At 38.3% G+C, this 22,453-nt stretch overlaps 2 protein-coding genes across 2 annotated transcripts in view; one reads left to right on the forward strand and one right to left on the reverse strand.

The window, feature by feature from the left end:
• TTC1 (tetratricopeptide repeat domain 1) overlaps nt 1-22,453 on the forward strand; it is a 68,285-nt gene that overhangs the window by 44,588 nt on the left and 1,244 nt on the right. Inside the window, exon 7 of the mRNA XM_077137568.1 lies at nt 3,478-3,532. Coding sequence (XP_076993683.1) covers nt 3,478-3,532 — 55 coding nt within the window. The remainder of the gene's footprint in view (nt 1-3,477; nt 3,533-22,453) is intronic.
• Nucleotides 15,785-22,453, reverse strand: part of PWWP2A (PWWP domain containing 2A) — a 52,410-nt gene continuing 45,741 nt past the window's right edge. Inside the window, exon 3 of the mRNA XM_077137565.1 lies at nt 15,785-22,087. Coding sequence (XP_076993680.1) covers nt 22,029-22,087 — 59 coding nt within the window. The 3' untranslated portion in view covers nt 15,785-22,028. The remainder of the gene's footprint in view (nt 22,088-22,453) is intronic.

Here is a 22,453-nt window from a genome sequence, read left to right on the forward strand (position 1 = left end):
AAGCCAGTTGCCAACATTTTTTTTTAACTTTTCTTACTGTATAATATAATATATATACAAAGCAAAGAAAGAAAAAAGCAATGATTTTCAAAGTACTCTTCAACAGGTAGTTACAGGACAGATCCCAGAGTGTGTCATGGGCTACCATACCATCCTCTCAGATTTTTCCTTCTAGCTGCTCCAGAGCATTGGAGGGTAGAAGGAATAAATATTTTTTTTAATCATCGCAATTGACTTAGTTTTTTCTTTTTTTGTGGAAAATAACATATATACAAAAGAGCAATAAATTTCAAAGCACATTGCAGCAATTAGTTATAGAACAGATATGGGTTACAACTCCGCAGTTTTAGGATTTTACTTCTAGCTGCTCTAAGGTACTGGAGACTAAAAGAAATATCAGTATAAAGATTCAGCAGCCATACTCATTTATTAAACCCTACCTTCACCTTTGTATAAGTCCACCATCACCTTTGATCTTTCTCCCACTCTTTAGGGGTATTTGGGCTATGCCCATTCTGACATTTTAATGTTGGAAAGGCTGTCAATAATAAGGTGTAGGGAGACGAAACTAACCGATGTTCTGGAGAGGCTGACCCCTCTAGGTTTCAGGATTTATCTGGTCCATGGACCCATCTGGAGGTTATAGGTTCCTGGAAAGTTACCCTAGTACATGGAACCTTTGTAGAATCTTAATATATTGCACTCTGTGTCCTTTAGAATTGACTGGAAATGGTTTTGGTTGGGGTTTGGCAAGTTATGATAGGTAGCAATGTCTAAACTGAAGCTTGCATAAGAATGACCTCCAGACTAGCCTATTTCTAGACTAGTTCTATTTGAACTCTCTCAGCCACTGATACCGTATTTGTTACACTTCTTTTTCCTCCTTTTCATCAAGATGGCATTGTTGATCCCATGGTGTCAGAGCCAGACTCATCCCTGGGAGTCATCTCCCATGCTGCCAGGGAGACTTTCATCCCTAGATGTCATGTCCCATCCAGGGGGGAGGGCAGTGATTTCACTTGCAGAGTTGGGCTTTGAAAGAGTGAGGGAGTGGTCCACTTTTTACCCTGTTCATCTCTTACCTCTTCCTTCCTACCCAGTTAGCAAGAAGCTGCTCCACAGCTACTTTTACCCCATGCTTCCCACTGGCAAAGTCATTTGGTAGGCATTACAATTAGGACCAAAGCCTTATACGTGTCTGTAGCAAGAAGAGTTGTATCAGCTCTGGTTATTTTTGTCTGTTCCGCATCTCTGCAGTACTTTCATAAAGTTCCCTATCTTTGAGTGTTTAGCAGTCTTTGTCCATATTTAAAACCCTAAAAGTATAAACTTGAATACCTTTCAGTGGTTCTTAACCTTTTTGACACTGATGGAAGCTATGTGGACCCTCTCCCCAGAAGAATACATGTATGCATAGAATTATGTCTCATTCTAGGGTATTTCCAGACCTCCTGGTTCATGTCTGCCTTAGATGACTTTATAGTTCTTACTGACCACGAATCATTCTTTCAAATGATAGTTCCTTTTCATTGCCCCTCTGGGCAAATAACATCATTAGTACCGTGTTCTAGGCTAAAGTACTTGAAAATATCTTTAATTCTTTCCTCTCTCGTACCACTGTAGGTGTATCTTGTCATCAGGTCTTACCGATTCATTTGCAGTGTCTATTTTATTCATCTCATCTTTTCCATTCTTTCTGCAAACATCACTACTTCATACCTTTAAATGTACCTAAAAGTTTATTCCCTTTCATCTCAGCTGTACCCAACATATGGAAGAAAATAGAATTGAACTCCTTTTTCCATCAAGTCATCCGTGTTCAAGTGCTTACAGTTGTTCCCACTGCCATTACACATCCATTGATGTAGTAAGGATAGCCTTCTCTCTGGCCTCATATGCTAGCCTTTTAGGCCTCAACATGTGGGCACCTTGGTGTCTTGAATCTCCCAACAGGGCCTCATTCCATCCTCTATAGGTCCAAATCTTACTTTAGGGATTACTTCCTCCAGCAGAAAATCTTGGGATACTTTGGAAATCATTGATCTCTCTCTGAACATCTCTGAGTTGTAACAGTTGATACATAATCATATCACATATGTTAGGTTTTTTATTAGATTTTATATTATGAAATAATTTTCAGACTTATAGAAAAATCACAGAAATAGTACAGAGAGTTCATGTATGCATGTCACCTAACTTCCCCTAATATAACTATAATAAAATTATCAAAACTAAGAAATTAATATTGGTACAATACTAGTAACTAAACTACAAACTTTGTTCAGATTTCACCAGCTTTTGTTATAGAACCCAATCCATGATCCAATTGCAGTTGATTGTCGTATCTTCTTAGTCTCCTTTTATTGGTGGTATCTTATCTTTTATGACCTTGAAACTTTCAGAAAGGACTGATCATTTATTTTGTAGTATGTTCCTCAGTTTGGGTTTGTCTGTGTTTAAAGTTTTGATTTGTAACTTAAGAAGAATACATGATTTTTTATTTTCCAATAGATTATAACTTTGGAAATTTCCTGAAAATACCATATCAGTATTCTTTAAACATAGTTCTTTTAACTGATCAAATCTTTCATCTTTTTTTTTTTTTTTTTTACATGGGCAGGCACCGGAAATCGAACCCGGGTCCTCGGGCTTGGCAGGCAAGCATTCTTACCTGCTGAGCCACCGTGGCCCGCCCTCATCTTTTTTTAATGTTATATGCAGAAATTATTTATTTTGAATCTTTATAATGAGTTAGTAGGAGAATCCCAGAGTATTTGGAATCAATTACAAAGCTTAAAAGGATCTATAGGAGATTCTAATCTAGATTGATGATTCTCAAGTAGGGACAATTCTGGTTCCAGGCGTTTGGCAATAATGTGGAGACATTTTTCATTGTCTCAGCTGGGAGGCTACTCTGAGCATTGAGCAGGTAGAGACCACTAATGCCAAACATCCTACTGGACACAGGATGCCCCCCCCCCACAACAAAGAATCATGCAGTCCAAAATGTCCGTAGTGCCAAGGTTGAGAAACGCTGAGTTAGATGATTGTTTAGGAACCTCCAAGATTAATCTGATGCTTTCTCAACAAATTAGATTCTGTAAATAATGGATTTCAAATTAGAAAATACCAATGAGGGAAAAAAATTATGAATTTCATCCATAATTCCACCATCTAAATATACCATTTAAACCTCTGGTATTTATCCTTTTTTTTATGTATTCATCAAATATTTCTTGAGGGCCTCGTTGGACTAGGTGCTGTACTAACAACTGACAGTACAGCAATAAACCAAATAAAATTCTTGTCTTTATGTAGCTCATCCACAAACATACAATACTTGGTATTTCTTTACTTGATGGTATTATATATGTATTTAACCTGATCTCACTTTTTCATTATATTTTTAATATTTCTCTAATTCAAAGTACAGCCAAAAGGTTACTTACCAATCCTCTTTTCTGCTTTTTCCTTCAGAGATTACCTAAGCAAATTGAAGAACGTAATGAAAGACTAAAGGAAGAGATGTTTGGTAAGGTTGCTTCCCTTACTTTCTCTACGGAGTTGGGCTGAGGGGTAACAGTATTTTTGTTCACTAGAATGGAAGACAACAGTCAGAGGTAGCTTCGGGCTCTTCATTTGTTGTTAGCAGCAAACATGCTGTGGGGCAAGTGATGTCTTAGCCAGTTCTTTTCTTAGCTAATTTTGACTCCAGAATAACAGTGTAGTTTAGAGAAGGTGTCAGCTTTCAGAAACCAAACTTCCATTTTGTTTCTCTTGCAAAATTTTCCTGCCTGCAGGAATACAAACATAGTTCAACTCCCAACCTGATACTTTGCCAGCCTCTCTTATATAAGCACTGAATTCCATAAAAACAGTTGAGTTTTTAGCTGGTTCTCATTGAGTCAGTAGAATTAAAGAGAATTTTTGTTTTGAAAATGGCATTGAGAGTCCTTTTGATGTTTGAGAATACCTGAGAGGGCAAGTATTAAGAGTGAATAGTAAGATAAAAAAAAAAAAAAGACTGAGGATGGGGGCAGAGCATAGGCTGGCTTCATTTAATTCATGTTTGGTTATTTCTCTTATGTAGTAAAGCGTTTGTAGTTAGAGTTAAAGAGCCTCTCATGAACAGTGTGCTTGACTAAGGGAATGAAGGTCCGTGGACAGAGACCTCTAGCATGTTCTCCTTATAAGCTATCTCCTATTTCTCCGCTTAAGATCTGGTAAATGTTCTTCTTTGTGAATGGTCGCTAAATCTATCATGAATTATGCTTAATATATTGATTTCATTTTGGGGCCTAAAGAAAGAACCTTTATAATAAATTGGACCTGGCCATGTATGGCCTTCTGGCATCACCTGTATCCCAAAAATGCGATCGGATTCCCAAAGGATCACTCTTATACAAAGCTGATTCAGAGAGACCATTAACCTAGACTATCCAGAACCTTCTGGCCCCTGCTGTGTAGATTCAGACTCTGATATTTCTCGAGCCTTCCCAATTTTTTTCTAAGAATGGCTACTGCCACAATTCAGATGTTTAAACTTGACACCAAGTTTGAAAAACATTTTGGAAGTACTCTTCAAAGAAAATGAAAAAGAGCATTTTCTCACCCTTTCTACTAAGTGATGCTGAAATAATATATTTGCTAACATATATTAGCAATTAATATATATTATTAGAAAAGATATTTACTAATTATATATAATGCATCTTAACTAATATATTAACTAACAAAATTTAAAATATATGTATTTACATTTAGTGATAAGCTCTGCTATACTAGATTACATGCTAAAATAAATGACTTTGTGTATGACCATACCGAACTTGGAAAGGACGTTTCTCTTAGACATTGGTCTCTAGGTTCATTTTTTCTGCCAGTCCAAAACTATAAATTTGATGCAAACTGAACCTTACTAGCTATTGTCAGTTCTAGACAGAATCAGAACAATTTTTAAGGAACACAAAAATTTGAAATCAGAGAATTTGGAATGACAGGCATAGTCTTATAGATATATCAGTTATGTCTCATTCATTTATTTGTGTTGATTTCACCATATTAAATTTTTTGTTCACACAGGTCAATAGTAAAAAGCTTTTAAAGTAAAACTGATCAAACTTTTTCAGAAACCCTGACATTCCTCTGCTTAACTCTATGATTCCAAGGACCAATTCTTAGTGTTTTGCTCAGCATTTGGGGACATCTTGAGAGTAGGGCTGGTTATTCTGGTGGGGTTGTTTGCTTCCTGGACTCTGGTTCTCTGCATAAGGGTGATGAGATGAGCCATTCATTCCTGGCAGCCACACTGGGAGGGTAAGAGGGGTGTACTTGGAGGAGGCCCAATGTTAATGCTAACATAGGTCTCTGAACACAGTGATCAGCTTACAAATAGAACAGAAAAAAAAAGTCATCATCATTTGCCAATTGTTTTAAACCATTTACTGGCCCAGACAAGAAATCTTTCAAACAAATGGAATTGTTTCTTCTGTCATTTCAATTAATGGAACCATCAGATAAAAGATGAAATCATCTGCTTTTCCCAAAAAGTAGCATAGGCTATTTGGGCACCCTTTTCCCTTTGTCTAAGAGGGAAGCTCTACCTAGGTGGCCTCATCTCTCTGATCACTAGATATAGGTGCTTATAATTTTTTTAATATCAGGCTTCTGATCAAGATTCCAGTCACAGGATACAAAAGCAAGTTATCTTTTGGGGCAGTGATTCTCAAATTATGGTACCCTGAAATTCTGGGGGATGGGTCCAGCAAACTGAGTTTTAACAAGCCTTCCAGATGTTTCTTATGTACACTCAAGGTTAATATCTACTGTTTGGGGATGTGATTGATGAGTGGGGGGCAAGTATGGAAGCCATTTGGTTAAGTAATTAAAGACCAGAGTAGGGCATAGTGGCAGCCCTGATCAGAGTTCAGCAGCTCAGCCCTGAGAATACCTACTGAGTAGAAGCAGATATGTCACTGAGCTTTATCTTTCCCTCCTTTTTGCTATACCCACAGTAAAGGAAAAACTGGAAAGTAGGCATTTCAGATCATGTGCTCTTCTAATTCATTAGACTTTAGATCTCAGTTCTCTGGGCTAGGCATTCCTTGCCAGCTTTCATTTCTGGTTAAAATGAAAATAAGTGTTGAAATTAGTTGCCACTGGAGAACTAGAGTCAGCTCCCTGTAGATCATCACTGCTTACTGAGTTAACTGTTAACTGAGTTAATTGCTTTCCTTGTCCTGGGTCCTGAGATAAGAAGTAACTCCCAATAGCATGTAAAACTTGTGTCTCAGACATTCTGTGAGCTGCCACTCTCCCACCTCAACCAACAGCTGCCAGATGCCTGCCCCACAAAAACATAGAGTAGCTACATGAAACTCATTTATTCTCCCAAAGGAACCACAGACACAGGGTCCCCACCAATCTGACCTTCATTTTTCTAGTACCAACTGCTGCCCTGGCCTAGCCACTCTGACACACATGTGGGCCTTGTCCACCTAGGTTTTCCACTCCTCCCATCACATTCCATCCTCTTGGAATATATTCTTGGTCTCATGATTCTTGAAGTTGCCCAGATGTTCACTTCTAGCCACTAGCAGCCTGGTGAGGGCACCTTCTTGAAGGGAATTAAGAACACCTTTCTGTTTGTGCCACTTTCAAGAACTAGATAAGGAGATGGAAGTCCCTTGCCTATTGTCATTGCAAGGATTCAGTGGATTCTTTTGGTTATTATACCTGTGCATTACATGCTTCTCTTCTCTGCAACTGGAGGGCACTCCTAGAACTCTCCTCCCTCCCCGAGGGGCACAAGAATGACTCTAAATTGTTACTGTCTCTTACAACTACCAACCATGTGTGTGTGTGGAAATCCAGAATCTTTTTTCCACATTCTCTTTGTGCCACCTGCCCGAGATTCTTTATTATAGACCCTACACTTGTTAAGTGTGCTCTGACCACATAGTATTTCTCTAAACCAATCTCTTTTGTTTTGGTATGGTTTTTTTGTTCCCTCAGTAGGTAATGTTGGTTTGCAGATTTTTCAGTTCCTTTCTTTTTTCATTTCCTGGCTCTTCCTTAGCTTCTCTTCTTGGGAGTCACTCCTGTTTCATTAGCATTTTTTGGATAAGGCTTATTTCTTTCTTATCTTAGTTCTTATTAAGAACTAATGGAAGAATTTGAGTTAGGTATGAATTTTATTTTCTCTATGCTTGCTCTCTCTTGATTTACCTTTTGCTAAGAGGAAAGTGTGAGTTAGCTGCATGGGTTCGTTTTCTAATTCATAAGAGGAAATGCAGTATGAGGAATCAATTATTTGCGATTTGGTTATCTTAAAGAATGCCCTAAAGGAACCATTCTGTTCTACCCCAACCTCAGTGATGTTATGGTGGTAAAAGTAAATGGCATTCCTGATTATCCTCAGGATAAACTGCCAAGTATACTATCACTGTCACCAAAGAGAAATTATGCATAATGAATCCATTGGGTTGTCAATATAAAGCATTGCTTAGAGGCCCAGAAGTTAATATTTATAGGAACTGGATCCACTAAGCCAGAAAGGTTGAACATTGATATCTCATCCTAAACTTTCTTTTTTTTTTTTTATTAATTAAAGAAAAAAAAAAGAAATTAACCCAACATTTAGAAATCATTCCATTCTACATATGCAATCAGTAATTCTTAACATCATCACATAGATGCATGATCATCATTTCTTAGTACATTTGCATCGATTTAGGAAAAGAACTAGCAAAACAACAGAAAAAGATATAGAATGTTAATATATGAGAAAAAAATAATAATAATAGTAAAAAAAAGGAAAAAGAAAAAAAAGACAAACAGACAGACAGACAAAAAAAAAACCTATAGCTCAGATGCAGCTTCATTCAGTGTTTTAACATGATTACTTTACAATTAGGTATTATTGTGCTGTCCATTTTTGAGTTTTTGTATCTAGTCCTGTTGCACAGTCTGTATCCCTTCAGCTCCAATTACCCATTATCTTACCCTGTTTCTAACTCCTGCTGGACTCTGTTACCAATGACATATTCCAAGTTTATTCTCAAATGTCGGTTCACATCAGTGGGACCATACAGTATTTGTCCTTTAGTTTTTGGCTAGACTCACTCATCCATATTATTACATGCTTCATAAGTTTATTCTGTCTTAAAGCTGCATAATATTCCATCATAGGTATATACCACAGTTTGTTTAGCCACTCGTCTGTTGATGGACATTTTGGCTGTTTCCATCTCTTTGCAATTGTAAATAACGCTGCTATAAACATTGGTGTGCAAATGTCCGTTTGTGTCTTTGCCCTTAAGTCCTTTGAGTAGATACCTAGCAATGGTATTGCTGGGTCGTATGGCAATTCTATATTCAGTTTTTTGAGGAACCGCCAAACTGCCTTCCACAGTGGTTGCACCATTTGACATTCCCACCAACAGTGGATAAGTGTGCCTCTTTCTCCGCATCCTCTCCAGCACTTGTCATTTTCTATTTTGTTGATAATGGCCATTCTGGTGGGTGTGAGATGATATCTCATTGTGGTTTTGATTTGCATTTCTCTAATGGCCAGGGACACTGAGCATCTCTTCGTGTGCCTTTTGGCCATTTGTATTTCCTCTTCTGAGAGGTGTCTGTTCAAGTCTTTTTCCCATTTTGTAATTGGGTTGGCTGTCTTTTTGTTGTTGAGTTGGACAATCTCTTTATAAATTCTGGATACTAGACCTTTATCTGATATGTCCTTTCCAAATATTGTCTCCCATTGTGTAGGCTGTCTTTCTACTTTCTTGATGAAGTTCTTTGATGCACAAAAGTGTTTAATTTTGAGGAGCTCCCATTTATTTATTTCCTTCTTCAGTGCTCTTGCTTTAGGTTTAAGGTCCATAAAACAGCCTCCAATTGTAAGTTTCATAAGATATCTCCCTACATTTTCCTCTAACTGTTTTATGGTCTTAGACCTAATGTTTAGATCTTTGATCCATTTTGAGTTAACTTTTGTATAGGGTGTGAGATACGGGTCTTCTTTCATTCTTTTGCATATGGATATCCAGTTCTCTAGGCACCATTTATTGAAGAGACTGTTCTGTCCCAGGTGAGTTGGCTTGACTGCCTTATCAAAGATCAAATGTCCATAGATGAGAGGGTCTATATCTGAGCACTCTATTCGATTCCATTGGTCGATATATCTATCTTTATGCCAATACCATGCTGTTTTGACCACTGTGGCTTCATAATATGCCTTAAAGTCAGGCAGCGCGAGACCTCCAGCTTCATTTTTTTTCCTCAAGATGTTTTTAGCAATTCGGGGCACCCTGCCCTTCCAGATAAATTTGCTTATTGGTTTTTCTATTTCTGAAAAATAAGTTGTTGGGATTTTGATTGGTATTGCATTGAATCTGTAAATCAATTTAGGTAGGATTGACATCTTAACTATATTTAATCTTCCAATCCATGAACACGGTATTCCCTTCCATCTATTTAGGTCTTCTGTGATTTCTTTTAACAGTTTTTTGTAGTTTTCTTTATATAGGTTTTTTGTCTCTTTTTTTTTTTTTTTATTTATTTATTTATTTATTTTATTAATTAAAAAAAGAATTAACAAAACAATTAGAGATCATTCCAATCTACATGTACAATCAGTAATTCTTAATAACATCACATAGTTGCATATTCATCATTTCTTAGTACATTTGCATCAATTTAGAAAAAGAAATAAAAAGACAACAGAATAAGAATTAAAACAATAATAGAAAGAAAAAAAAACAAAAAAAACAAAAACAAAAAACCTATACCTCACATGCTGCTTCATTCAGTGTTTTAATATAATTGCATTACAATTGGGTAGTATTGTGCTGTCCATTTCTGAGTTTTTATATCCAGTCCCGTTGTACAGTCTGTATCCCTTCATCTCCAATTATCCCTTCTCTCTTTTTTTTTTTTTTAATTAATGGAAAAAAAGAAATTAACCCAACATTTAGAGATCATACCATTCTACACATGCAATCATTAATTCTTAACATCATCACATAGACGCACGATCATCATTTCTCAGTACATTTGCATTGGTCCAGAAGAACCAGCAACACAACCGAAAAAGATACAGAATGTCAATATAGAGAAAAAAACAAAAGCAATAATAGCAAAATCAAAACAAAACAAAACAAAACAAAACAAAAACCTATAGCTCAGATGCAGCTCCACTCAGCGTTCCAACATGACCACTCCACAACTAGGCATCACTGTGCCGTCCATCCCCGAGCCCCCGTATCTAGTCCAGCTGCACAGTCTGCATCCCCCCAGCCTCAACCACCCATTGTCCTACCCCGCTTCCAACTCCCGCCGAACTCTGCCACCAATGACACATTCCAAGCCCATTCCCGAATGTCCGTTCACATCAGTGGGACCACACAGTATCTGTCCTTCAGTCTTTGGCTGGATTCACCCAGCATAATATTCTCTAGGTCCATCCATGTTATTACATGGTTCATAAGTTTATCTTGTCTTAAAGCTGAATCCATTCTGCCATTCTATGTCTTTTGATTGGGAAATTCAGTCCATTAACTTTTAGTGTTATTACTGTTTGGATAATATTTTCCTCTACCATTTTGGCTTTTGTATTATATATATCATATCTGATTTTCCTTCTTTCTACACTTTACTCCATACCTCTCTCTTCTGTCTTTTCGTATCTGACTCTAGTGCTCCCTTTAGTATTTCTTCTTGCAGAGCTGGTCTCTTGGTCACAAATTCTCTCAGTGACTTTTTGTCTGAGAATGTTTTAATTTCTCCCTCATTTTTGAAGGACAATTTTGCTGGATATAGGAGTCTTGGTTGGCAGTTTTTCTCTTTTAGTAATTTAAATATATCATCCCACTGTCTTCTAGCTTCCATGGTTTCTGCTGAGAAATCTACACATAGTCTTATTGGGTTTCCCTTGTATGTGACAGATTGTTTTTCTCTTGCTGCTTTCAAGATCCTCTCTTTCTCTTTGACCTCTGACATTCTAACTAGTAAATGTCTTGGAGAACGCCTATTTGGGTCTATTCTCTTTGGGGTGCGCTGCACTTCTTGGATCTGTATATTTAGGTCTTTCATAAGAGTTGGGAAATTTTCAGTGATAATTTCTTCCATTAGTTTTTCTCCTCCTTTTCCCTTCTCTTCTCCTTCTGGGACACCCACAACACGTATATTTGTGCGCTTCATATTGTCATTCAGTTCCCTGATTCCCTGCTCAAGTTTTTCCATTCTTTTCCCTATAGTTTCTGTTTCTTTTTGGAATTCAGTTGTTCCATCCTCCAGTTCACTAATTGTAGCTTCTGTCTCTTTAGATCTACCATTGTAGGTATCCATTGTTTTTTCCATTTTTTCTTCTTTGTCCTTCACTCCCACAAGTTCTGTGATTTGTTTTTTCAGATTTTCTATTTCTTCTTTTTGTTCAGCCCATATCTTCTTCATGTCCTCCCTCAATTTATTGATTTGGTTTTTGAAGAGTTTTTCCATTTCTGTTCGTATATTCAGCATTAGTTGTCTCAGCTCCTGTATCTCATTTGAACTATTGGTTTGTTCCTTTGATTGGGCCATATCTTCAATTTTCCGAGCGTCATCCATTATTTTCTGCTGGTGTCTGGGCATTTGATCAGATCTCCCTGGGTGTGGGACCCAGCTGGTTGAAAGGTTTTTCTGTGGAATCTCTGGGCTCTGTTTTTCTTTTCCTGCCCAGTAGGTGGCGCTCGTGGCGGTCGTTTGTCTGCGGGGCAGTCGGCCCGGGAAACCGCGCGTGGAGGCGGGGGTCGCTGGCCGTGGCTTGGGGGAGTGCTGGTCCAAATTGCCCAGCTGGCCCGAGACGCCAAGCGTGACGGGAGGGCCCCGCTATCCAATGTTCCCAGTCAGACTGGGGAGCCACGTGCGTGGAGGGGACCCCAGACGCCAGCCACCCCAGCTGGGAAAACGTGCACCCCTCGGGTATCTCACAGCAGTGGATTCTCCCTACCCGTTCAGCCGTTCCAGAATGGGGTACGCTGTCTTTTTTGGTCTCTGTCGTGACTCCGGGAGCTGTTTTGTATTGTTTCTGTTTCTTTAGTTGCTTTTCTGAAGGAGGAACTAAGACCCGCGCATCTTACTAAGCCGCCATCTTCTCCGGAAGTCCGTTTTTTGTCTCTTTAGTTAAATTTATTCCTAGGTATTTTATTCTTTTAGTTGCAATTGTAAATGGGATTCGTTTCTTGATTTCCCCCTCAGCTTGTTCATTACTAGTGTATAGAAATGCTACAGATTTTTGAATGTTGATCTTGTAACCTGCTACTTTGCTGTACTCATTTATTAGCTCTAGTAGTTTTGTTGTGGATTTTTCCAGGTTTTCGACGTATAGTATCATATCGTCTGCAAACAGTGATAGTTTTACTTCTTCCTTTCCAATTTTGATGCCTTGTATTTCTTTTTCTTGTCTAATTGCTCTGGCTAGAATCTCCAACACAATGTTGAATAATAGTGGTGATAATGGACATCCTTGTCTTGTTCCTGATCTTAGGGGGAAAGATTTCAATTATTCCCCATCAAGGATGATATTAGCTGTGGGTTTTTCATATATTCCCTCTATCATTTTAAGGAAGTTCCCTTGTATTCCTATCTTTTGAAGTGTTTTCAACAGGAAAGGATGTTGAATCTTGTCAAATGCCTTCTCTGCATCAATTGAGATGATCATGTGATTTTTCTGCTTTGATTTGTTGATATGGTGTATTACATTAATTGATTTTCTTATGTTGAACCATCCTTGCTACCTGGGATGAATCCTACTTGGTCATGATGTATAATTCTTTTAATGTGTTGTTGGATTCGATTTGCTAGAATTTTGTTGAGGATTTTTGCATCTATATTCATTAGAGAGATTGGTCTGTAGTTTTCTTTTTTTGTAATATCTTTGCCTGGTTTTGGTATGAGGGTGATGTTGGCTTCATAGAATGAATTAGGTAGCTTTCCCTCCACTTCGATTTTTTTGAAGAGTTTGAGGAGAGTTGGTATTAATTCTTTCTGGAATGTTTGATAGAATTCACATGTGAAGCCGTCTGGTCCTGGACTTTTCTTTTTAGGAAGCTTTTGAATGACTAATTCAATTTCTTTACTTGTGATTGGTTTGTTGAGGTCATCGATTTCTTCTTGAGTCAAAGTTGGTTGTTCATGTCTTTCCAGGAACCCGTCCATTTCATCTAAATTGTTGTATTTATTAGCGTAAAGTTGTTCATAGTATCCTGTTATTACCTCCTTTATTTCTGTGAGGTCAGTAGTTATGTCTCCTCTTCCATTTCTGATCTTATTTATTTGCATCCTCTCTCTTCTTCTTTTTGTCAATCTTGCTAAGGGCCCATCAATCTTATTGATTTTCTCATAGAACCAACTTCTGGTCTTATTGATTTTCTCTATTGTTTTCATGTTTTCAATTTCATTTATTTGTGCTCTAATCTTTGTTATTTCTTTCCTTTTGCTTGCTTTGGGGTTAGTTTGCTGTTCTTTCTCCAGTTCTTCCAAGTGGACAGTTAATTCCTGCATTTTTGCCTTTTCTTTCTTTCTTCTGATATAGGCATTTAGGGCAATAAATTTCCCTCTTAGCACTGCCTTTGCTGCATCCCATAAGTTTTGATATGTTGTGTTTTCGTTTTCATTCGCCTCAAGGTATTTACTAATTTCTCTTGCAATTTCTTCTTTGACCCACTCGTTGTTTAAGAGTGTGTTGTTGAGCCTCCACGTATTTGTGACTTTTCTGGCGCTCCGCCTATTATTGATTTCCAACTTCATTCCTTTATGATCTGAGAAAGTGTTGTGTATGATTTCAATCTTTTTAAATTTGTTAAGACTTGCTTTGTGACCCAGCATATGGTCTATCTTTGAGAATGATCCATGAGCACTTGAGAAAAAGGTGTATCCTGCTGTTGTGGGATGTAATGTCCTATAAATGTCTGTTAAGTCTAGCTCATTTATAGTAATGTTCAGATTCTCTATTTCTTTATTGATCCTCTGTCTAGATGTTCTGTCCATTGATGAGAGTGGTGAATTGAAGTCTCCAACTATTATGGTATATGTGTCTATTTCCCTTTTCAGTGTTTGCAGTGTATTCCTCACGTATTTAGGGGCATTCCGGTTCGGTGCATAAATATTTATGATTGTTATGTCTTCTTGTTTAATTGTTCCTTTTATTAGTAGATAGTGTCCTTCTTTGTCTCTTTTAACTGTTTTACATTTGAAGTCTAATTTGTTGGACATTAGTATAGCTACTCCTGCTCTTTTCTGGTTGTTATTTGCATGAAATATCTTTTCCCAACCTTTCACTTTCAACCTATGTTTATCTTTGGGTCTAAGATGTGTTTCCTGTAGACAGCATATAGAAGGATCCTGTTTTTTAATCCATTCTGCCAGTCTATGTCTTTTGATTGGCGAATTCAGTCCATTAACATTTAGTGTTATTACTGTTTGGATCATATTTTCCTCTACCATTTTGTCTTTTGTATTATGTACATCATATCTGATTTTCCTTCTTTCTACACTCTTCTCCATACCTCTCTCTTCTGTCTTTTCGTATCTGACTCTAGTGCTCCCTTTAGTATTTCTTCTTGCAGAGCTGGTCTCTTGGTCACAAATTCTCTCAGTGACTTTTTGTCTGAGAATGTTTTAATTTCTCCCTCATTTTTGAAGGACAATTTTGCTGGATATAGGAGTCTTGGTTGGCAGTTTTTCTCTTTTAGTAATTTAAATATATCATCCCACTGTCTTCTAGCTTCCATGGTTTCTGCTGAGAACTCTACACATAGTTTTATTGGGTTTCCCTTGTATGTGATGGATTGTTTTTCTCTTGCTCCTTTCAAGATCCTCTCTTTCTCTTTGAACTCTGACATTCTAACTAGTAAGTGTCTTGGAGAACTCCTATTTGGGTCTATTCTCTTTGGGGTGCGCTGCACTTCTTGGATCTGTAATTTTAGGTCTTTCATAAGAGTTGGGAAATTTTCAGTGATAATTTCTTCCATTAGTTTTTTTCCTCCTTTTCCCTTCTCTTCTCCTTCTGGGACACCCACAACACGTATATTTGTGCGCTTCATATTGTCCTTCAGCTCCCTGATCCCCTGTTCAAATTTTTCCATTCTTTTCCCTATAGTTTCTGTTTCTTTTTGGAATTCAGATGTTCCATCCTCCAAATCACTAATTCTATCTTCTGTCTCTTTAAATCTATCATTGTAGGTATCCGTTGTTTTTTCCATCTTTTCTACTTTATCCTTCACTTCCATAAGTTCTGTGATTTGTTTTTTCAGTTTTTCTATTTCTTCTTTTTGTTCAGCCCATGTCTTCTTCATGTCCTCCCTCAATGTATCGATTTCGTTTTTGAGGAGGTTTTCCATTTCTGTTCATATATTCAGCATTAGTTGTCTTAGCTCCTGTATCTCATTTGAACTATTGGTTTGTTCCTTTGACTGGGCCATATTTTCAATTTTCTGAGCGTGATCCGTTATCTTCTGCTGGCGTCTGGGCATTCAGTCAGATTTCCCTGGGTGTTGGACCCAACAGGTTGAAAGATTTTTCTGTGAAATCTCTGGGTTCTGTTTTTCTTATCCTGCCCAGTAGGTGGCACTCGTGGCACTCGTTTGTCTGCGGGTCCCACCAGTAAAAGGTGCTGTGGGTCCTTTAACTTTGGGAAACTCTCGCCGTGGGGGAAGTTCGCCAGCCGAAGTGGCTTGGAAGAGTGCCAGTCGGCCCGGGGATCCGAACGCGGGGAGGTCGCCAGCCGCCGCGGCCCGGGGCGCCAAGCGTGGTGGGAGGGCTCCAGCCGCCATGGCCCGGGAGAGTGCACTGTTCCCAGCCGGACCGGGAAGCCACATGTTTGGAACGGACCCCGGTCACCATTCTCTGCAGCCTGGGGATCTCCGATCCAATTCTCCCAGTTGGTCCAGGGGGCCGCACGTGGTGGGGGCGCCAGCCGCTGCGGCTTGAGGGGACCGCCTGTCCAATTCTACCAGCTGGTCTGGGAAGGAGGGTGGGAGGGACTCTGGCCGCTTGCCGCCCCGGCCCGGGGAATCCCGCACCCCTTGGCGATCTCACCGGAGCGGGTTCTCCCAGCCAGTCAGCCGTTTCAGAATGGGGTACGCTGTCTTCTTGATCTCTTTCGTGGCTCCGGGAGCTGTTCTGTATCGTTTCTACTCCCCTAGTAGCTGTTCTGGAGGAGGAACTAAGACCTGCGCGTCTTACTAAGCCGCCATCTTCTCCGGAAGTCGATCTCTCATCCTAAACTTTCTTGACCAGGCACATGAAGTTTTGAACTCTTCTCTTTGCCTTGGGATCTAGTCTATTAGATGCTAGTTCTTGCTCATGAGATCCTAATAGTTAGAACATGTTGACACATTCAGGCTGAGGGCCAATGCCAGACCTGCTGCAAGTGGCAGACTGATTACTGCCCAGATAAGGGAGGTACAAACCTTGGCAGTCGGTGAAAAATGTGACAGGCCAGTTTGGCAAATGAACTTATCTTGAGTACAAGGAAGTTGCTTTAATCTTGGAGCACCCAACCTAACTCTAAACAGCAGGTAGGAAAATACTGAAGAACATGATCTCCACTGAAGGCTGCTGCTTGTCTCTGCCTCATCATTAACAGCAGAGGATGTATTTTTCAGAAATCAAAAACATGTTGATTATACCGTTTCATTTCCATTCCTTACATTTCCACTGGCTTTTCCCCAGTTTCTTTAACTGGCATCATTGGTGTTCAAATGTTTGTTCAATGAATGAATGGCCTCTTTCCCATATTGTTGCAGTAACTTCCTAACTGTCAGAACTACCTCCAGGCTTTCTTCACTTTGCCAGAGGATTATTAACCATAAAAGCTCAGTTTTCAAACCTCTCATGGCCTCTTTTTGGTACAAGAAACAGCCTGCTGGCCTGGCTTGGGAGAGCCCAACAGATGTGTCCTTCTACCCACCTCTCAGCCCATGGACCTCCACGGCTCACCCTTACCTGGCTGTCCCTCTACATTTGTTCAAGCCATTGTCCTTGGTACTGCCCACCCCGTCCACTTCAAAGTGTTGCAGTCCTCCTTATCCAAGCCGGAAGGAATCTTCCTCTTACTTAGTCTCATAGCTTACATATCTCCAGCACATACTAAGCTTTTTTTTTTTTTAATGAACATGTGTCAAAGATTTTATTCAACTCATTAATAACACAACCAGAAAGGTGTTAAATCCATTTGAAAGAATTCGAAGACGGTATACATAAATCAGCTCATCAGAAATGCTGCAGTGGATTTAGTTAATAGGAGAAAAACTTAATCCACAGTGAAGAGGGAAGTTAACTGAACATTCACCAGATAAATCATGCATTTCAATGGACATGAACTATTTGTATTAGTATTAGGTTTCTATAAGTTAAATTCTTTCCCCACAGATTTGTAAAATAGTCTAGTCAAAGACAATGAAAGACAGAGATCAGAATGAATGAGCTAGATTTTTTTTTCCAGTTTTTCCTTCCCAGAAGTATCTTGCTTCATTTCACAATATTTACTGAGCATCTCTTATACCTCAGGAAACATTCTGGGTTCTGAGGATTCATCAGTGAACAAACAGGCAAACAACCCTGCTTTCTGAAGCCTATGTGCTAGAATTTTTATTTTTGTTTTTGTTTGGTGGTGGGGGGTGGTAAGATGATGTGTGATAGGAAAACAAGTACAGTTATTCTCTAGGCAATTAGGAAAGACTAAAAACTTAAAACGGCATCAGAATTAAAGATGTTAAGGTTCTTTGATAATGTGGGTATGCATCTTATGCTTATATACATATTAGTTTATAATGTGTTTTTATTCGTATGCTGTATTACTTAATTTTCCTTATTTATTGACATAATATCAATGAATTTGTTTTTCTTGCTAATCATAGATTTTAGGTCCATATTTTTAGAAACACATGCTAAACAACATTTACTATTTTTTTTCATTAAAATTTTTTTATTGTGAAATATAACATATATACAAACAAACAATAATTCCAAGTATATTGTAGCAAGTAGTTATAGAATAGACTTCAAAGTTTCTATGGGCTACAGTTCCACAATTTCAGGTTTATCCTTCTGTCTGCTCCAAGAAACTGGAGACTGAAATGAAATATCAATATAATGATTCAATAGTCATACCCATTTGTTACATTCTAACTTCTCTGTTATAATGACTCCTTTGATCTTTCTCCCAGTCTTGAGAGATATTTCGGCTCTGCCCATTCTAAATTTTTCATATTGAAAAGCGGTGTCAACGATAAGAAATAGGTGAATGGAACTGGTTAAGGTTCTTGGAGAGACTGGTAACTCTGGATTTCAGGACTTATCTGGCCTAGGAACCCATCTGGATGTTGTAGGTTTCTGGAAAGTAATCATAGTGCATGGAACCTTTATAGAATCTCAGATAAAGCCTTAGGTGTTCTTTAGGGTTGGGGGTTGGCAAATCGTGATAAATACCAATATCTAGCTGAAGCTTGCAGAAGAGTGCCCTCCAGAGAGTAACCTCTTGACTAATTGAATTCTCTCAGCCATTGATACCTTATTTGTTACAGTTTTTCCCCCTTTTGGTCAGGAAAGTCAGTCCCCAGGGCCAGTCATCCTTAGAAGTCATGTCCTACATTATCAGGGAGATTTTCTCCTCTGGACATCATGTCCCACATAGAGGGGAAGGTAATGATTTCATTTGCAGAGTTGCGCTTAGAGAGAGGCCACATCTGAGCAACAAAAGTGGTCCTCTAGAAGTAACTCTTAGGCATAACTATAGGTAGGCTTAGCTTCTTCACTACATAAATAAGCTTCACAAGAGCAGGCCTCAAGATCAAGGGCTTGGCTTATTGACTAGGGAATCCCTAATGCTTCAGACAGCATCAGGAGTTTCCCTGGTGGTAAAGTTTAATACTTCCATATTTTTTCTCCCATCCCTTATGGGACTTTTTTTTATCCTTATGGAACTTTGCCAATACTTTTTAATTATCTGCTTAATATACTCTGGGATATATTTAGGCATTACATTAAGCTATACAGAATTACAAACCCTCATTCCCATTCTGGACTCCCTATGTTTGGGTTGTTTAAATGAGCTATCCAGATAGGTTGAGTTAGATTATGTGCTACAGAATATTTAGGTTTTGGGCAAAATAAACCTCTCTTCCTTTGGTCACATAGAGTAGGTGAAGTTCTAAAATACAAACATATCTTTAGCCCATTTTATAATTGGGTTATTTGTTCTTTTGTTGTTGAGTTGTATCATTTCTTTATGTATACAGGATATCAACCTTTTATCTGATATGTGATTTCCAAATATTTTCTTCCATTGAGTTTACCTCTTCACCTTTTTGACAAAGTCTTTTGAGGCACAAAAGCATTTGATTTTGAGGAGTTCCCATTTATTTACTTTTTCTTTCCTTCCTTGTGCTTTGGGTGTAAAGTTTAGGAAGCTCCCTCCTATTACTAGGTCTTGTAGATGTTCCTCTATATTTTCTTCTAGGTGTTTTATGGTACTGGTTCTTATATTTAGGTCTTTGATCCACTTTGAGTTAATTTTAGTGTGTGATTGGGTATAAGGTAAGGGTCCTCTTTCATTCTTTTGGCTATTGATATACAGTTCTCCCATGCCCATTTATTGAAAAGACTGTTTTATCCCTATTCAGTGGATTTGGGGGCCTTATCAAAGATTAGTTGACCATAGATTTGTGATCTGTTTCTGTGCTCTCAGTTTGATTCCATTGATCAGTACTTCTATCTTTGTGCCAATATCATGCTGTTTTGCCAAGGAGGCTTCATAATTTTTTTAAAATCAGGAAGTGTTCATCCTCCCACTTCATACTTCTTTTTTTATATATTTTTAGCTATTTGAGGTCTCTTTCCCTTCCAAATGAATCTGAAAACTAGCTTCTCCAAATCTTCAACGTAAGTTGTTGGAATTTTGATTGTTATTGCCTTGAATCTGTAGATCAATTTGGGTAAAAGTGACATCTTAACTACATTAAATTTCCAATCCATGAACAGGGAATGAGTTTCCATCTATTTAGATCTTCCTTGACTTATTGTAGCAATGTTATGTAGTTTTCTGTGTACAGGTCCTTTATATCCCTACTAGTTTATTCCTAGATTCTTGATTCTTTTAGTTGCTTTTTTGAATGAATTTTTTTCCTTAATTGTCCCCACAGTTAGGTCATTGCTTGCGTATAGAAATATTACTGATTTTTGCACATTAATCCTGTATCCATCACTTTGCTGATTTTGTTTATTAGCACAGGAAGCTTTTTCATAGATTTCTCAGGATTTTCAAGAATAGTATCATGTCATCTGCAAATAATGAAAGTTTTACTTCTTCCTTTCCAATTTGGATGCTTTTTATTTCTTTTTCCTGCCTGCTTGCTCTAGCTAGAACTTGTAGCACAATGTTGAAAAATAGTGGTGACAGTAAGCATCTTTGTCTTGTTCCTGATCTAAGGGGGAAAGCTTTCAGTCTCTCCATTGAGTACAATACTGGCTATCAGTTTTTCATATATTCCTTTTATCGTATTGAGGAAGTTGCCTTTGATTCCTACCTTCTGAAATGTTTTTATCAGAAAAGGATGTTGAATTTTGTTGAATGCTTTTTCAGCATCAATCAAGACGATCATGTGATTTTTTTCCCCTTTGATTTGTTAATGTGCTAAATTACACTGATTTTCTTTTGTTGCACCACCCTTACTTTCCTGGTACAAGCCCCACTTGCACTTGGTTGTGATGTATAATTCTTTTAATGTGTTGAATTTGATTTACTAGTATTTTGTTGAGAATTATTGTATCTGTATTCATTAGGGAGATTAGCCTGTAGTTTCCCTTGCTTATAGCGTCTTTGCCTGGTTTTGGTATTAAGAATGAAGTTAGCTTCATAAAATGAATTAGGTAGTAATTCCTTTTTCTTCAGTATTTTGGAAGAGTTTGAACAGGATTGGTGTTAGTTCTTTTTGGAGTGTTTGATTAAATTCCCGGTGAAGCCATCTGGCCCTGGGCTTTCCTTTGTAGGAAGATTTTTGATGACTGATTGAATCTTTTTTACTTGTGATTGGTTTGTTGAGATCTGCTATTTAATTTCAAGTCGGTGTAGCATGTTCATGCATTTCTAGGAATTTTTCCATTTCATCTAAGTTGTCTAGTTAATTGGCATATAGTTGTTCATAGTATCCTCTACTGATTTTTTTTTTATTTCTTAAGTGTCTGTGGTAACAACACCCCTCTCATTTCTGATTTTGTTTATTTACATCCTCTCTCTTTTTTCTTTGTCAGCCTGGCTAGAGGTCTATTTTAGTTTGCTAAAGCTGCTGGAATGCAATGTACCAGAAATGGAATGGCTTTTTGAAAATGCGATTTTATTGGGTTGCAAGTTTACAGATCTAAGACCATGAAAATGTCCAAACTGAGGCCTCCAGGGTAAGATACCTTGGGTCAAGAAGGTTGATGATGTTCAGAGTTTCTCTTTCAGCTGGGAAGGCACATGCAACAGTCTGCTGCTTTTTCTCCTCATTTCATAAGGCTTCTCAGGGGTGTTTTCCTTCTACATCTCCAAAGATCTCTGGCTGTGTGGGCTCTGTAGGCATTTAAGCTTCTTCCAAAATGGTTCCCTCTTAAAGGACTCCAGTAAACAACCACACCTTGAATGGGTGGAGACATATCTCCATGGAAACCATCTAATTAGAAGTTACCACCCACAATTGGGTGGGTATATCTCCATGGAAACAAAAAGATTCCACCCAGCACTACTGAATTAGGATTAAAGAATGTGGCTTTTCTGGGGTACATGACAGATTCAAACTGACCCAGGGCCCACATTCTTGCCTGCTGAGCCACCGTGGCCCAAGAGTGTTACCATTTCTTGCCATGAGTTATTTATTAGGCAAGGCAGTTAAAATTTAAGGGTCATCCATCTTTAAATTCTTTATCTGGGGTTTTCTCTAAGATGGGAGGCCTCAAAGTGACAAAAACTGCTAACGAGCTGGTAGGGTGGGAAGGAATCTGTACCTCTAATGATTAAGGATTTCTTTTCCTTCCACCCCCATTGTCATCTCCATTGGAAGCCGACCTGCAAGAAAAATTAACACCTTTTAGAAAGGATTAAAATTGTTTATTCATCCATCACAGCAAAGATCGTCCAGAACAGTCCTGGTTTCAAATATCCCATCCTGTTGCCCCAGAAACCTTTATAAATCACTGAGATGTTCTGGGAATTCCAATTTATGGTATGACACTCCATGGCCCTCTTAAACCTAGAACTAGTGTTAAAATCCTTGGTTATACCATGTGCTTTAATTTTGGCTTTAGGACATGGTATCACCCAAGCGATGGATTAACTTGTAAAGAAAAGCCTAGTCTATTGAGGTTAATGAGGCACTTTCCAAGTAGTGAGGAGTTTGGTGTGGAAGATAAGGGTTGGCTTAGAAAAGCAGGA

Source organism: Tamandua tetradactyla, chromosome 20 (assembly GCF_023851605.1).
Source record: "Tamandua tetradactyla isolate mTamTet1 chromosome 20, mTamTet1.pri, whole genome shotgun sequence".
Classification (NCBI taxonomy): Eukaryota; Metazoa; Chordata; class Mammalia; order Pilosa; family Myrmecophagidae; genus Tamandua; species Tamandua tetradactyla.